The sequence below is a fragment of the Nestor notabilis genome, unplaced genomic scaffold (assembly GCF_000696875.1).
Source record: "Nestor notabilis isolate BGI_N333 unplaced genomic scaffold, ASM69687v1 scaffold1722, whole genome shotgun sequence".
Lineage (NCBI taxonomy): Eukaryota > Metazoa > Chordata > Aves > Psittaciformes > Psittacidae > Nestor > Nestor notabilis.
The window spans coordinates 6,372-24,466 of NW_009919515.1; the positions used below are offsets into that span (position 1 = coordinate 6,372).

At 35.9% G+C, this 18,095-nt stretch overlaps 1 protein-coding gene across 1 annotated transcript in view; it reads left to right on the top strand.

Moving 5' to 3' along the window:
• DENND1B (DENN/MADD domain containing 1B) overlaps window positions 1-18,095 on the top strand; it is an 87,219-nt gene that overhangs the window by 513 nt on the left and 68,611 nt on the right. Inside the window, exons 2-6 of the mRNA XM_010010250.1 lie at window positions 457-576; window positions 9,617-9,686; window positions 11,307-11,387; window positions 14,144-14,203; window positions 16,032-16,085. Coding sequence (XP_010008552.1) covers window positions 457-576; window positions 9,617-9,686; window positions 11,307-11,387; window positions 14,144-14,203; window positions 16,032-16,085 — 385 coding nt within the window. The remainder of the gene's footprint in view (window positions 1-456; window positions 577-9,616; window positions 9,687-11,306; window positions 11,388-14,143; window positions 14,204-16,031; window positions 16,086-18,095) is intronic.

Below are 18,095 nucleotides of genomic sequence, written 5' to 3' on the forward strand. Positions count from 1 at the left end.
AAACAAAAGCAAAATGGTTTTCTAATGTCTGTCTTAAGGCAGGCCTGTATTGTGACATTATTTGTAGAATTTTAAACCTTTGTTTTGGTTACTATTTTCCACTGCTGAGGTGTGCTCAAAGCCAACAAACTGTGGCAGGCTTGTATTGGCTCTGCTTAGGCCTTACTTAGGAAGAGACCTTATGAAATGCCCCAGCCATTCAGACTAGGGGCCAGATGCTGCAGGTCATGTCAGCTGGAACATGGGGTTGGATTGACAGCCAGAGGCACGGCTGAAGGAAGGACCTGGCCTCTTCTGTGCCAAGGGGAAGGAGTGGGGTGCAAGTCGCAGCCTGGGTGGTGGGAAGGGAAAGAAGGATAATGAGGCTGGAGCATGAAAATGCTTGAAGACCAATGACTTAAATGCTCATGTTTTATGTGATTATGGTGGCTTTATGCTCTCTATCTAATTTTTCAGGGTGTCCCAAAACCAAGTAGGACAGCATTTTACCTTTGTGCTCACCGACATTGAAAGTAAACAACGGTTTGGATTTTGTCGTTTGACATCAGGAGGCAAAGTCTGTCTCTGTATTCTAAGGTAAGTCAGTATAAGAAAAATTAAATCGTTGAGTGCATATGAAAAAAGAAAAAGAGAATTTTCTGCTAATATGTTTTACTTCTCTATCAGGCTATCATTTCTCTACAACCATGTTAACACTGATTTCACGTGAAAAGTGTTCCCAAGCCCCATGTGATGGTAATTCTTGTGTGGGGCTAAATAATTCTATTTAATAATGTGAAATCTCTGCTTAAAAGCAGACAACAACACATGGCAGCTTTAGAGGCTTGGAGTGTTATGTGGATATTTTTACTTTCTTTGTAAAGTATCCACTCAATGTTAAAATAAAGTGCACTGTTCTGTATTCCTGTCTTTGGAAATATGATTTTTAGGTGTCTTTTCTGTATTCTTTGGCCAGACTATATCTAATATAAGAAACTCCAGAGCCAGATAATTCTCATTTTAAGAGCATGCTACTCTGTTGCAGAAGAGATACTGATAGTGGAGAAATTGACTGCAGTGAAATAACTTGTTTCTCCATCTGTTTTTTTAATTTCTTCTCCCATAAGATACTAGTTTTGGTAATGAAAAAAAACCAATTGTTTAGCTGTCCTAAACGCTTTTTAATTGAATTAATTTAAAGGCAGATTTGCAACTTGAGTTAAGAGCCTAGCAACCTGTAATGCTCCTGAAGCAAACGGGAACATTCAGTTCAGCAGCACATGAGAAGAAGACAGCTGAAGTCTAATTGCCTTCATACTAAAAATCCCCACAACCAAGGTGAAACGGGAGCTGTGTGCTCCTAAATAGTCAAACCCATTGGCAGCAGAGGGGCAACTTTGAGGAATTTAGAGTGTAATCTAGGAAGATATTGGAGAAAAACAGATTGTTAGGTATTTGGACAGCATGGAAATCAGGCAGTCATGTAAGGTGTCATTAGGATAGACCACATGAGTTAGGCAGACAAACCCACCATCAACTTGTAAAAAAGCTGTTGTTTTGATATCAGTAAAAGAACACACAGCATGGGGGGAAAAACCCAAACAATATAAAAATTTTTTAAAGTACTGCTTAAAATTATTGGGAATATCACATCAAGCTGTTTGTGAGCTTTTGAACAGATTCCAAACTAATGTTGAGAGCCAGTACACTGGATGTTTTTGGGCAAGTAATGTAAAAATAAGTATTTGCTATAAATATTGCAAAAAATAATAATAATTACTACCGTATAGTAAAAATAGCAAAAGGAAAGTATTTTAATCTGGAAATTGACTTTCTGAGATCTTGAAAATACTTCTTTAATAATACTTCAGAAAGATTTAATTCTTAGGATTTTGGACTGTTATAATACTTAACCTGTTTGTGATACCTTCTGTTGATATATTTTGTTAAGGCTCAGAGTAAGAATGTATGTATATGCTTTTAGTTCTCTTCTGAGTTAACCTTTTACTCCCTCATCAAGCCAGAAACAATATTTTTTACTTGTACTCTTAACATTGGCTGGCTGGCTTCTAATGCTATAATAACAAATGTTTAATCGGTTACGCACAGTCGAGTGTGCATACTTAAATACTACATGTAGTGCTGCAAAGCAAAAGACACAAATTCTCAGCTGGTGTAAACTTGGGTGTTTCTTTTAACATTTCTGACAGCCATACATGAGCTAAAGATTAGTCGGTGATCTGTTACTTGGTAGAAATAACTAGGAAAATGAAAAGTAGCAAGCTATAATTTTTGCTGAACCATAATCAAAACATAGCCTTTATTGCTTTTATTGTGACAATGTTAAATTTACAATGCATAGCTGAATGTGAGCACCAGCTTCATAGCATTGTGCTTCTAACTTGGTAGGGTGTTTCTCTCCAATTTGTGTGCTTGTTGTGTATTTCCATCTGATACGTTCTAGTATCCAGTCTGGTTTCTGCACTGAATCCAAGACTTGTTAGAAGTGACCAAGTGAAAGAAGACTCATTACCAGATTTCTTTTGGCATTTTATCTAACTCTCCCTTTTACATTCTTGTTGATCTTAAATTAACCAAAATCAAAAAAAGCTTAACAAATGAATGTTGTCTTTATATATAGTGTGTATGGATGTTCATACTCGCTTTCTTCCATATATGAAAATAACAAATTTGTATTCACTATGTGTATACAGACAGAATGATTCTCATGTATGAGAATTCAAACTACTTCTTTGTCACAGATATGTTATACAATAGTCATAGACTTTTATATAAACACACAAATGCAGGTGTACATAAATACCATATCTAACTACAGTTCTACATATGGAACTGTACATATGCGTGTATTGCCTCAGACTAGAGAAATATAGGAAGATTGCTGGCTGGGTCTTTAATGAAGAGGATAGTCTTTGTTAAAGTCAATTAGAGAAAATTAACTAAATGAAATTGTCATAAATAACTAAAATATTAGTAAGAATCTCTGAAAAGAAGAACAGGAACAGGCCAAAGTGAGAAGGAGTACTATAGAAAGTTGGATAGGCTGCTGTGTGGGGAACTGGACACAATTTTCTCTTGTGAATGTCTTTTGTGGACGGTACCAGGGCATGTGTTAACTTATGCCAAGGCCGCTAGAGAGAGAATATTTGAGCTGCTGACTGGGATTCTTAACCAAAAACTGAAGAAAAGGCTGCTTGTCCTCAGGTTTTACATCAACAAACTAAAGCTGCTTGTAAGGTTAGTCTTTGGCTTATGGGACTTGTCTCTATAATTCATTCTTCATCTGAAACACTAATTAATCATCTCTGAATTTTCAGCCAGATGATCCTGCTTTAAATTGTGTAGTTTGAACCAGAAAACGTACACATAAAATTCTTTTGTAAGTTTTATATGTTTGGTTTTTTCCACTTTTTGTATACACATCTATATAAATTCTGTAAACAGAATTTTTTGCCCAATCATAATGTTTTGTTCAAGTTCTCTGTATGTTTATACAGTGAAATAAAAATCCCCCAAGGTAGCTGTCTCAGGCATTTTTGTTTGAAGAACTTAATTGTGATACAGTACTGTCTAAAATGATCATGCAGAGCTTGACTGCTGCTGCCGAATTCAAAGTGCCAGTAAGAGCAAAACCACAGTAAAATGAGAAAATAAATCTTGGATTATTCTTTGGGAGTTTTGTGTGATTCCCTTACAAGTTTTGTTTTGTTCTTTTTCCTTTAAACTGCATGGCTTCTTTGTTAAGTTCTTGGTGTGAATCCTGCTGTGTCACCTCCTCCCTCTCCACAAACTGCTGAGCTAACGCAGCCCCGTAAGAATGAGGGGTACCACAATAGGGATGTTGTAATATACCTTTGTTGTGTTCATATACTATACTGGATCTTTTCTTCTAGTTTTACTTTTTATATTTTAAGTTGTAAGTTTGCCAGTGAGATTTGAAGTGGCACAGTAGAAACTTCAGTGTTCGCTTTTGGATAATAGAAGGAGATTTAATTCTTCCGGGTATTGTTTTTAAATATCACTGCTGTTTCAGTAGGAATAATACTTTCTGGGTTTACATGAAATTGTTTTTTAATTACCTGAACATTTTTTTTAGTGCAAAGTGCAAATAATTGAACTGAAATTTATGTTGTTAAAAATCTTGAAACTGTTGATGGACTCTGAGGTCCTTATGTATCCAGAGGAACAATATGCATCATTAAAATGCTCAGTCTTAGATTTCATTAATTTTATGACTATAAAATTGTCACCTACATTTCCAAATGAAATGCTTTAATAAGGAAGACAGGTTTATGTGGTAAGCCTTTGTAGTTCTTCAGTTCAGACCACGCTTGAAGGTTTCTCGCTCTTCCTTTAGGCAAATCCCTTAGAAGCAGAATGTTTCAATTTTACACATTTTGTGTCAATTTTCCAGACAGAAAAGTAGCCCCTAGACATTAGACATTTAGCTACGGAAAGGCAGTTTCCTTAGTTTTATTTGATTACTAGAAGTTAGATTAAGGACTGTTAGTGGTTACCTGACTATTTGACAGAAAACATTTCCTCTCCTTTATTTAACCTTTGACTTATGAATGTAAAAGTTTTATCAGAGCTATAGTAGAAGCACCAGTGAGGTGGAAGTCTACTTATGGCAACAAGGGTTATGCATGACTTTGAATAAAAGTCTGAGCTCTTGCCTTGTGGCTCATTTGGATTAAAAGAAAATGCTAAGTATGTTTTTAATTAACCATGAAATATCTTGGGCTCTTGCTTTTGTGACACTCAGTGGCTGTACTTTTAAGTAACGACCACTGTATTCTTAACCCAGGAATACATATCTATTAAAACAATGTTGTGTATCTTTTGATGTTTTTCTTTATTATGGGAGAAATGTTTTGTGGCAGCTTTAGAGAAATTGTTGGATGTTGGAGGTTGTATGTTTATCTTGTATGTTTTTCAGTTACTGACTGTCATGAGGAATGCGAAGACAATGTGTGCAATTAAAGAAACATAAACAAGAAACCAATAATGATTTAATAGTTTAAGAACCTAAATTATTTTTATTTGAAGTTTAGGCTTCTAAATACATTAAAATTGAAAATTAAAGCCTTGTTTTTCCTAAGTTTTATCTACTGTGAAGGGGCTTCATTGATAACCTTTTGACATTTTTGTAAGACAGCTAATTAATTACAAAATGCACTGCTCATAAATAACTTTATGAATACAAGCATGATGGTAAGGTCTTTTTAGTAATGGACTTTAATTTTGATTTAATCTGCTGTTAAGGTATGTGTTAGTGTGACAGTTTTGAATTATGAGTAGTATATTACAGGTCTCAACTGTTAAATTCAGCTGTTCCAGAAGTGGTTTTTGCAGACAGTGCATTTCTGTACTAGCTTGGAAAAAAATTGTTACCCAGCCTAACAGATTTGTGTGCATGGATGAGTTTTCTGTATACAGACTACTTCTGTGCTAAACAGTCTAAATAATTTGCAAGATTTGCTGGAAGGACAACCTAGAAGATTCTTCTAGTTTTTAGTTAAACAAGTGCAGTATAAGCCAACAAGGCTCAGTGCTGAGTCCTTCATTTGGGTGACAACAACCCCATGGAATGCTACAGGCTTGGGGAAGAGTGACTATATAGCTGCCCAGGGAAAAGAACCTGGGGGCGCTGGTCAACAGCTGGCTGACTATGAGCTGGCAGTGTGCTGAGAAGGCCAACAGCATCTTGGCTGGTATCAGAAATGGTGTGACCAGCAGGTCTAGGGGAATGATTGCCCCCTGTACTTGACACTGGCGAGGCCGCACTTTGAATCCTGTGATCAGTTTTGGGCCCCTCACTACAAGAAAGACAGGGAGGTGCTGGAGTGAATCCAGAGAAGTACAACAAAGCTGGTGAAGGGTCTAGAGGACAAGTCTTATGAGGAGTGGTTGAGGAAAGTGGTGGTGTTTAGCCTGGAGAGAAGGAGGCTCAGGGGAGACCTTACTCTCTACAAGTACCTGAAAGGAAGTTATAGTGAAGTGACTGTTGATCTCTCCTCTCAAGTGCCAAATGATAGAAGAGGAAATGTCCTCACGCTGCACCGAAGGAGGTTTAGATTGGATATTAGGAAGAAGTTTCTTCACTGTAGAGTTGTCAAGCACTGGGACAGGCTGCCCAGGGAAGTGGTGGAGTCACCATCCCTGGAGGTATTTAAAAGACATGTAGATGTGGCACTTAGGGACATGGTTTAGTGGTGGGCTTGGCAGTGCTAGGTTAGTGGTTGGGACTTAATGATCTTAAAGGTCTTTTTCAAACCTAAATGATTATACGTTTCTATATATGGTGTTTATCTAATACAATGTGTGGATAAGGATGTACAGCTGGTATCATGGGAAAGTTTATCTAGGGTAGCCCAAATAAACTTATAGAATAATTAACACCTGTGCCTGCAAAATTAGCCTGTGGTATAAGTGGAAAAAGATGTTGCTTGACAGCCTTACAAAATAAAAAGAGCTTATACCTGCTCTTTGAATTGAGAATCTAATGTACCGTCAGATAGCTGTCTTTATTGTGAACAAATGACCTGAGTTTATATTTACCTTGAATGCAGAGATGCATTGTGTATGCACACGTACAAACGCACTCTTTATTGTTTAGGAAGACAACAAATGTTACAATCCTTTATTATACTGAATTAATAGCAACTAGCAGTTACATAAAAGAAAAATGTAACAGGAACTTTTTTGCTTTCCATTACATATTTGTAATATTTTGTTGCAGTAGAACAGTATAATTAAAAATATCAACTAAACCTTTTGCAATTAAACTGTGCGTTTGAAGAACCGAAGGTTATGGGGAAAAGAAACAGAGGACAGGTCTTGGTGGCCTTTGGTTTCATGCCATATAATGTAATGGAGTGCTTGTTTTGATTTCCTTACTTTTTCAGGTTTAAGAGGCGTGTTGAAATTATATTAACCTTGTGTCTGTGGTTATAAGGCTTAAAGCAATTCCTTTTCCAGTCTTCCAGCTCAGAAAGGAAACTGGCATTTTTAAACTTTGTTCAAGTAGTCTGCTTTTACAATGTTTTCCTTTGTGGTTTTGTTACATGAAGACATGGAGCATATCAAAAAGTTGATTTTGCTAAGGGAAGAAATTCTTTTATGAGTAAGTACTCTGGTCAGCATGCCTTGCAGTATTAAAAAAAACCCCACTCCCTTTGCTTTCTGCTAGGGTTCATTAATTTCAGACAATGAATTTGACCTTTTTATGTATAGACTTAAAAAATGCATTCAGTTTTTCTTTTTGCAGTAACAGGGGAGTTGAGATCATAGGTACAAGAAAGCAAGAAAGAAATTTTATTAATATTTTATTGAAGTAGGAGCATTTATTTTTATAGAATGCTGTTCATAAATGTTCATTATGAAAAACGAATGATCAGATAAGATTTTAGAATATTCTACAGCAAAATATGCTGGGGTGTTGTACAGTACTATGCAGAGGTGAGAGCAAAAGGCTGGAAAGTTTTTACATAACCCAACCCATTTGTGTGTCCAGTGCTATAAGAATACATTGTGATATATACCTATCTGATCCCTTGACTTGGATAAAACTGCTAGAACAGTGTTCCAGTCCCTGCTGTAATTCTGGGCTGGTAAAAGTGTTCAGTAGCTCTGACATTTGCAGGTACTCTGAACGCTGTGGTGAATTTATTTGCCCATCTCTGCTGCATTTCAGTAATGTTTATAGCCAGGTTAACATGATTTCAGCAGATGATAGAACAGGAGTTTTAGGTGGAAGAGAACTCAAAGGCCAGATATTTTAGGTGCTGTTATGATGGGTGTTTCAGAAGGGCATGCCACATTCATGCCTGTAAGCAGTGAGTGGCCTTTCACAGGTGCAATGAAGTAAATTTTATGGTTATCTAAGAATGTATTGAAAAGTAAATGCAATAATGTCACACCTTAACTACTGCCAAGAATACCAAGCTTTAAAAATGTCCGTGAGCATTAAGGGGTTGATGTAGTTTTGATAAACAGCCAGCACAGTGTATGGTAAAGTGTGAGAAAGACATTAGTACAGTGACTCTAAAAGAAATCATTGCCTCTGCGGCTCTGGCTTGGCAAGATGATTCTTTGGTGGTTTGTTTTTTTAAGAACCAGCAGTAAAGCATTTAAAAGGATAGCATAGTAAGATTGCTAGAAAATGCATAACTATAACTGTATTCAGATTTCTGCTATTCTCTTTCTTTGCTGAACAGATTTGTGATCTCTTTCTAGAGCCTTGCTAGCTCTGTACCGAGAACAGAGGTGTTACAAAGAAAACATAACCCTTCACTGGACTCACTGCACAAAAGTAGGCTTGGTTTCTCTACCAGCCAGGGTTTTCCCTAACAGGTTTCCTTTCCCTGTCAGGGAAGATGCCTAGGTTCTGCATACTGGCTATTTTAGTTGCAGATAGCGTGTTTCCTGAAATACAGAAATTTGAAATTTCAAGGTCTGTCCCCAGCTTACATGAAAGCTTTTAAGAGATGCATGGGAAGCGTATCCATGGATTCACAGTTTACACTGCACTGAGTAAGAAAGTGTGTAGTGTTGTTACATGGGATATGAAATGCGGTTAAAACATTTCAGGCTTTTTTCCCTGCCCAGCCCCCACTCAAACAACTAATATTAACTATACTGTTACCACTTCAGTGATGTTCTTTGTGATAAAATTCTAAAAGACATGAGAAGGTATGTAACTTCTAAATAAGGAGTAATTTATACTGGTACTGTTTATTTTACCAGGCTTACTACTTAAATAGTGATTGTAGAAAGTTCTGTAGCATGTGGTTACTGATGATATTGCTGTTACAGGTAACTTCTATAAACAGATGGCAAAAAATCGAACTGATGCCGCTGTGTTTGAGTTTCTTTTCCCATGCTCTTCAGTTCTGTCTCATTTATCTTGGATTCTGTTTAACTCATTGAGAGTATTGCACACATAAGGGTTGCAGGCTTGTGTTGAAAGCCTACTAAGTATTCATGCCTTAATGTGCGCTGTGTTTACAACATTGGTTGAATGCTCTCTTATTTTTGGAAGTTCTGTCTGTGGACAGAACTACAGACCAATACAGAGAGACCAATATAGAGAGACCAATATTCTTACATATAATGTGACATCTATACTATTGCATAGCACTGCATTACTTGTCAAATACGGGGTACCTGGTCTGCCCAGGTAAAATTGACTTTCATTTTCCAGGGAAGCAGTAGTTCTGGCAGTCCACCAGGTACAACAGGATATGGAATTTCAAAATTGCAAATAACATTCCTGAAAGCTGTAACAAAAATAATGGGAATGTGATTTTGTAATGTTTAAATTGATTTTTTTTTTTTTTTTTCGGGTGCCTTTAAAATAATGAATTGAAAGTATTATGAGCTAATCTACACTTAATGGAACTTCAAGCAGGTGTCCAGCATAAAGAAACATAACTTTGCTGCTATCTAGCAGTGATGTATCACTGAATTTGTGGGGAAAAGTTTTATATATGTTTTATTTATGTGTAGAAATATTAAAAAAATGGGCAAGTCAATTAATTGTAGTAGTATTTCATAAGCACTGGGAAAAATACATAGATATTTTATTAAACTGCTTTTTCCCCTCCTGTTTTAGTTACCTACCATGGTTTGAGGTATACTACAAGCTCCTAAATACCCTGGCAGATTATTTGGCTAAAGAACAGGTAATTTTAGATATTGTATTTCTTTCTGTAAAGTAATTTTCTTGAAATAATAGTCACCATTTGAAGTGCTGTGAAGTGATTCTGTGCTGTTCAAAAGTTTTAGTAGGATTTAGAAGCAAGTTTTTACATTTATCATATTGAAATTTAAAGAATCTGAACATACAGCTGCTACTGTCTCTTGAATCCCACATTAATCTTAAAAAGCTGCTGAGAATATACCTTTACAAAGTGTCAGTGTGAGCGAAGTGTCACATTGCTGGAGATCTGTATGGCATATTGATTGTAAACTATAGATCCCTGGAAATGTCTGATTATCAGTTACGAACACTTTTTTTCCAAACTGCATAAAATATGATGTACTGTTTCACCCTTCATACTAACTAAAAACTACCTCTCGTAATTCTGTCGTCTCAACTAGCAAGACAAAATTACTTGCAGCATTTGGTGAAGAATCATGATAGTTTCATTTGCATATTCATGAGCAATTAAATGTATTCCAGGATTACACAGGAAAGGAAATACTGGCATCTGTCTTTACTGAGAACATTAAAGCTATACCTTTCAACTTTAACTGTATTAGTGTACTAGGTTGTAATTAAAAAAAAGCATCAATAATCAGCCATATGCTGTAGTCTGGAAAAGTTGACATTTCAAGAATATATCAGCTATAGATTAAGCAATTATTGTGCATTATAGTAAATGGACTGTAGAGAATGATGGTATTTTATTAAAAAAAATGCAGTAGGAAAGTTTGGTGTTAGCTGGGTTTAAAGTGGTATAATGAGACTTTGGTTTTAGTCCCTATTTCACTGTAAGAGTAAAAATTGTTATTAAGGTTGTATTTGACAGAAGGGGTAGAGATTGTCTTCTCCTTTGTTTCTTGATCACTGGTTCTGGCATTGCAACTGTTAATGCAACTAATCTAAGTTGCTGGCTTATAAGTTTGTTGTCCTGTATGCTAAGAAAATTGTTTTGATGAGTCAGAAAGTTTTAGCAGTGTTTGGAAGTATTTTGTTGCTTCCTGTATATTCAGACATGTTTAAAAGCTGGTTCTGGCTTGTTGCTGATGTTTCTGTTTTTACTTTGACACCAAAAAGAATTTAACCTCCATGAACAAAAACCCTAAACTGATTGAAAATCCTAAACCAAGGTGGGGGATCCTAGTTAAATCCAGTAGCTGCGTGTACTTTTTAGTAAAACTTATTAACTGTTTCATGTGCTCTGATGAATAATTTTTAAAGTATACAATATAGCTATGTAGTTGAATATTTAGTAAAACTTTGAATAGATAAATATAATGGATAATAGTTTTGGGAAGATGATGTCCAAGATGCACAAATTAGCTATATGTCTTGACGCTATTTTCAGTTGCAAATAATGGGATTCATTTAAGGAGTATATGGGGAAATATGTAAAAGATTGACTTGCAGATACGATCATTTTCTGAGACAGAAAGTTGGCTTGAATTTTATGCTTAATATTTAAATACTTCACTGTAAATTACAGTTGTCTTTCTCATTAAGTGTATATATATATCTTTGTCAATATATAGTTTAATGTGTAGCAAATGGTAATTTTTTTTATACAGTAATTAACTACCCTTAAATATATTCCCTATAGGAAAATGACTCGAATGATTTGTTAAAATCTTTGTATAGCCATCCTGTGCCAAAGGCGAATGCTTTAGTCAGTTTAAGTGTGGTAAGTATTCTCTGTTTAACTCTTACTCCTGCCTATAAAATGGTACATAAGGTTGAAACAAACAAAAAACCCCCACGAACTACCTTTGCAAAGAGCAAACTTGCATTGCTTCCCATCATTAAGTGGCTTGGCCAACTGTTTTCTTTTTGTCTGTGCAGAATAGAGTTTGTCTGATGTGTTCTCTTAAAGTCATAGTCATAAAGAAGCAGAAATTGGAAGTTTGCTCTATGAATGATAAGTAAACTGCAGTGGGATCTGGCAGTGCTAGAACTACTTTTTTGTGCTTCCAGCTGTTTCATGTAGATACTTTTGCTTTCTCCTGCTGAGAATCAGGAGACACCAACTCTTGTTTTATTGCTTCTTAAGTCTGAGTAGGTAGACATGCAGGATTGGACAAAAATCTGTGTAAGCTGGCTTCTTTCCCAACGTCCTTCCCCTTCTTCCTAGTTGTGCTTGATCATGCAAAAATGCTGTAGGAAAGATGGTAGGAGAATTGTTCTGCATTACTTGAAACTTTCAGCACATCTAGGTGAAAGAATGTGTCCATGCCTAATTTGCTTTTGTGCTTTGACTTTTCATGGTGTGGGACTGGACACTGATATCGTGACAAAGTGTTGTTGCTGCAGAAACATCAAAAAGCGGGCCTGTCCCTGTTACAGTTCCTGAAGTTTTTAGCAGAAATAGTTTTAGCAGAAATATGGGTGTATGTTTAAATACATTTGTAGAGCCTGCATGAAATGTAAAGCCAACACAGAGCCTCTGCTGTCTCTGAGATACTGTTCATGTTCACAGCATCTGTACAGTTACTGCACTCATAAATAACTGTATGCAAATAACTGTTTCTTGATTGAACTATTACAGTTTGTAGGGCACAGAAAGAAGTTATTTTATAAAGGCTTCCCTTACGCACATACTGAAAGAACTTTAAATTATTTATCTTGAGCTTATTCGTGTCATTTCCTGTTACTTTTAAGTCATTTATTTTAGAATTGAGGCCAATACTTGAAGTAAAGTAAGCACAGACTCTAGAAAAGCATCTGGTCTTAGTATGAAGGCATACAGAAATGGAGAGTACCACTTCTGCTCCAGTAGTTACTCACCTTGCTGCTTAACATAATGCTACCTTATTTTATTTTGTCATATTTCACATTCTTTCTTATGAATTTTTTCATTAGGCTAGAGGCCTAATATTTTTTCTCCTCAAACAGTGCTAACCCACTGTATCTTGAAGTCCTTCCAGTCTCGTGTGTTGTCACCAGAACAACAGATTGGTTTTTGAGACTGCAGTTGGAATCGTTTCTGTTGCTAAGTTTTTCTGTTATCAGTATAACATTTTCAAGTTATTTTTCATTTTATAGTACCTCTGCCAAGAATACTTCTGTATATCAAATAATATTTTGCTATCATTAATTGCAGTGTTATGACCAATTCTAATTTGGCAACTCTAAACCACTTTATAGATAAAATCCTTTAGAAAGACTACTGTGTTTCAGAGAGATATAGAGAATTTTTAAAGATATTTTTCCTGCATTTCTTGCAAAATGTTACTCCCTGTTGCTATCAGTGTTGCATTTCATCTTGCATAGATTTTCCTACCTCAAAATGAATGTTTTGGTGAACCTAGAAATGGCTCTTGCGGTGAATACAGTTGGCAACACTGGCATGACAAATTGCTTGCAATAAAGTTAATGCTTCTGGTTTTATTTCATTATTATCTGACTTCTGAAATTTTTATTTTTTTCTCAGTCATCTTTTGTTCCCAGTAACTTGTTATATCAGAGCTTTGTAAACTTTGTAGCTGAACTATGATTATTTAAATGCAAGCCTCTTGGCATTTGCTTGGCTGCAGGTACAGTCAAACAAATATTGTGAGTTCAGATAGGACAGAGCAGGAAGGAACAGATTAGCCCAAATCAGAATGCTTTTTGGGTCTAGAGGTGTCTACTTTTGTAATGCTCAGTGCTGCAGAGAAATGTTTATAGCCACTTTCAGCTCTAACTTTGTGTGCCTACTCCTCTGTATTGGTGTTCCTTCCATGCTCTTTGTATATTGTAAATAAGCTAGACTGGAACCATCAGTAGTAATAGACTTAAAAAGAAGTTACAGTCTGAAAAATAATTGTAAAAATGACATCATGAGATGGCTTTTAATTGTGCCAGGATGAGTCTAGTTCAAATTTGCTGATGCGGAATTAAGATCCCTCCCCACATTTGCTCAGGTAGCTGCAGGGCTCATAGATGTTGAAGCGAGGTTTAGGTGGCAGACTACTATGATACGCAGGACTGCATGTATAGAATTATGCATAAATTAAGTCCAGTATCTGGACACATGCTGTTTCCCAGTAGTCCTTGGTCAGGAGGACAGCAAAATCCCTTAGTGTTCATTTAGGGACCAAGTTCTTATCTCACCTATCAGTCCCTGTTACAAATATTCTGCAGCTGAAACTTCAGGGGTGAGCATTCATTCTATGCAACCTGAGCTTGAATATAATTTGCATCACTTATTTTACCTGTAGAGGTAGTATAATAAAAGTGATTTTACCTCTACGAGTATAATAAAAGTTATTATCCTCCCTTCTCCCCCCCCATTTTTTCTTTGTTGGAAAACCTAATTCAGATGGGGAAGAATACAAAGAATAAAACGTATTTCAGCCAATATATTAAGCTTGGAATACTGAAAGCATTAGAGTCAGCTTTAGTCTTTTTGTTGGAAAATGAAAAAGTCAATTGTTCAATCTTTCTCTCATCTTGCATAAGAACCAAGAGATGATTTTTGCAAGTGAGCAAGATTTGAAAAAACATCCTTGTCTTGTATTGGTGAGTTTAAAAGGCAGTGACTATCTAAAGCCTATTATAATTAAAGAAATAATTGCTTGCTATAGGGTATCTCTTTTGATTTCAGACTTATTTATACCTGTCCTTTGGGAAATTCTTCTGCTGTCTTTAGCCTAAAAGAGCAGTCTGATATTAACGTACCTAATCTGTTTAAATCAATCTAACTTAAAGAGCTATCTGCATGTGTCATAATCCTCTTGCAAAAAACACGACCAAAATCAAACCCTTAAATTGATGAACAAAGCTTGCATTTTCTAGTGTTCTTTTAGAGAAAACTTTATACAGGACAGCAACTACTAATTTAGTATCTCTTCCAAGGTTGTACAACTTCCTAAGGGAGTTCACAAAGATGTACAAGGACTCCATACCACATTATTTTTGCTGCTTTATGACTTTTAATGACTGCAGTAATGGGTCTTTGCTTCTTATAGTTCTGACTTCCTTTTCTGTTTAATGAGTGAAATATTATTACTTTGTTAATTATAAATAATTACTTCTCTAAGTTATTAACTTCATTACTCAGAAATCTTTTGATAAATATTCTGTGACCTTATTACATATAGGAAATCATTTTCTGTTCTCACTATACTTCTGAAGAATGTAGGCATTCCATTAGTCTGAATGTTTTCCTTTTCTTGACTAGAGCAAAAAGTCTTAGCTTCTTTTCCTCTGTTGATGCAAAACAATAACTTGGGATATTTACTGTGCAAGTGCTATGATGTTTATGGGATGCCTTTTTTAAGCCTTTTTTTCCCCTAAAATTTTTAACTATTGCCAAATGACCTAATTTGTGGGGAAAATTTTCTATTAAATGTATCAAGCTGGTTTTTAATAAGTCTCCTACACAGAGTTAATAGTATTAATTTTTTTTTTCCCTCAAACACAAGACACATTTAATATCTTATAGACTTCCTCTATGTTCTGGTATATCTTTTTCAAGTTTGACTTGAAAACAAACTGTGTCTTTGTGTTGTTAATTATAGTTTTAAAATACACTATAAACCCAAAGAAAGTCTATGAAAAATGTCAAAATTCCATTCAAAACAAATAAAAGCTAAAAAGTCAATAATTATCACATTTGCTTAGTATGCATTTAGGATTTTCTAACCTTGAATATTTAGACTAATATGCAAAAATACCTTAAAATTACTGAGCTAATTCCATGTTTGATAGCTATTAAATACACTGGATTAATGAGAATAATTTAAATTACGTCTGTTTTTAGTTTAATCCATTTTATATTTACATCCTCGATGACCTCAAACTAAGATGCATGAAATTGCTAATGTATTTCATAAATGATTGCAGAATCTCAAGCTGTCAGACCTTGCATTTCTGTTAGCACGTTTTTGAATCAAAGATTTTTGGAAAGAGAAGAGAATGTGTATCAAGTAATAATATTTCTACGCTAATTAATTTTCTCTTGTGAATGATTTTTCCTTTTCCATTCTAAATTCACATTTTGTCCTTTCACTGGGTTTTTGTTCCAATTTTTAAATCAATGGCTAAGTTAATCGATGCTGCTCTCAGTCTTGTGACAGCATTTAAACCTGGGTTAATTTCAGTGTTATTTCAAAACTGCAGCCCAGCGTTTTATTCTCTTGGTTTGTGTGCTGTGCTGAACCAGAGCTTGTCATTTCGTGTTGTGATCTGCTTAATTCTTTGTCTAGTAGTGGTAAGAATGCTATTGAAAAAATGGCTATTTGCTTAAACAGAGATGGGGTTGGAAATCCTAAAGGCTGGGTTTTTTAAAAATGAATCTTTTGTTTTTGTGTGCATAAATTATTAATTATTTTTCCCCATTGATTAGCACTCATATTTCATTACTCCTGATATAACTGGATTGCCAACAATCCCTGAAAGTGTAAGTATGCAGTTTCTTATTTATTTAGAAGTATCAACCTAATTCTGTGGGTAGGGCTGAACTCTACTTTTTTCTTCTTTTTTTTCCTTCTTTTTTTTTATCAATAAGAGATTTGTTTTTCCAAGACTGTTTTTAGAGTATGATTGATGTCTATTATTACAACCTTTAGCTGGTGGTTACTGTTGCATTCATCATTAACGCATTTTAAAGCATTAACGGGGCATTTTTGCCCACTGCTATATCCACCCTTTGTTCGTAATTGGCTTGTTTGCATTTGTTGGGATTATTTATGTAAAAGATATTCTACTTCTGCGCCTCATGTTATTTGAATACCTGCCCTTTAAATGCTGCATTGCTAAGCTGCAAATTCAGCTATATTTTTTGTGTAAGAAGGCATTGTTTCAGGCTTTCTACAAATGTATCATACCTGCTTACATTTGGATGGTAACCATGCACCAGGAATGCTGGTGGTGGTTATTATAATTACTATTTTTTTATCAAGACTTGCATTCTGTAGATGCTATATCCTTGATGGTGCTGGGGGTAGGTTGTGAATGTGAAATCTCAGATCACGTTCTCTATGATGTGTTTATCTGGATAACAACTAATAAGAGCTTTGAAACTTTCTGCTTTCCACTCTTGCATTTAAATCTGGAATTGAATATGGATGTGTAGATGTATAGATGTGCATTTTTACACTTTCAAATAACAACTTCCTTCAAAACATTAAGCTCTTGGGGGGCTTTACCCCAGTACAAAATTGCTCAATACTGCAGAACTCGTTCTTGGTTAATGTGTTAGTGCAGGAGGTGTGATGGAAGTGTGCTCACAGCCTCTGTGTAGGTGCAGCCGCGAGGCATGGTGGGGAAGAAGTCCTGGTTACCCACTCCCTGCCTCCAAGCTGCAGGTGAGAGGGGAGGTTGTAACCCTCAGCATTGTAGCTGGGCAGTGGCCCCTGCACTGCAGGGTGGGATGGGCAAGAGAAGAGAGAAGGGAAGGAAACAGAGCCCAGGTAGGGTGCTTGTAGCAGAGGGAAGGTCTCTGGGTGTGCCTGTGATGATGGAAAGGATTCTGCGCCAGGGACCCAGAAGAGATGGCACAGCCCTTGTTGTAACCCAGAACTATGGAAAGTTACTGGGTAAAAGAGAGAACCATTGTTTCAAGGGCTCCTTGGGCAGGATAGAGTTTAGTTTTTAAATGTTTGGTTGGGGCTTTCAGCAACCTGGTCAGTGAAAGTTGTCCCTGCCCATGACAGGATGTTTGGAACCAGATGGAATTTAAGGTCCTTCACAACCCAAACCAGTCTATGATTCCATGATCTGTTTCATCTTATGGGTTGAATTTCTTATTTTAAAGAATTCTCCTGTTCAAGCTTACTATTTGGACTTCTAAGAAAGGATAGCTTTGGAGGTTCGAAGGTGTGTTATGTGTTCAACTTGAAGAAAATGTGGGAAAGCTTCATTCTGGGCTTGTGACTGACCTTGCAATAGTGGATTTATTCTGTGGGAGAAAGAAGAAGTAATTTTCAAGGTGCCTTTCTATAATTACGAATCAAATAGAATGGTACTAATGGAGAGTTAGAACATGCAGGGAGTGAAGACACGAGCTAATTACAGTAAATTAGCAATAAAATGAATTTTATTATTCTTTGTTGTAAGATTAATATCTTTCAGGGGCAGTAACTTTTCAGGTGTAATACAGAAATAACTGTGACTGTCTCCCAAAGATCCACTGGTCTGTGCAAGATTGCAAACCCTTCTTTTTACAACAGCTTTTGCAACACAGAATGAGCTTACCATTATCAGCTGTAGTGTTAGAATGTGTCTGAGGTAAATTGGACTAAAATTATCAAGGTACATTGGCCTCTGACAACCAGTTAAAAGTAGCACATGAAAGACCAAAGTTTCAGTCTCAGTAAAGTGCTTGTAGCCTTAAAGCTCTTGTTTTTATATCTCCCAAAATTTTATGCAGCATGGACCAAGAACAATCTGTTCTTTGTGCCTTTGAATT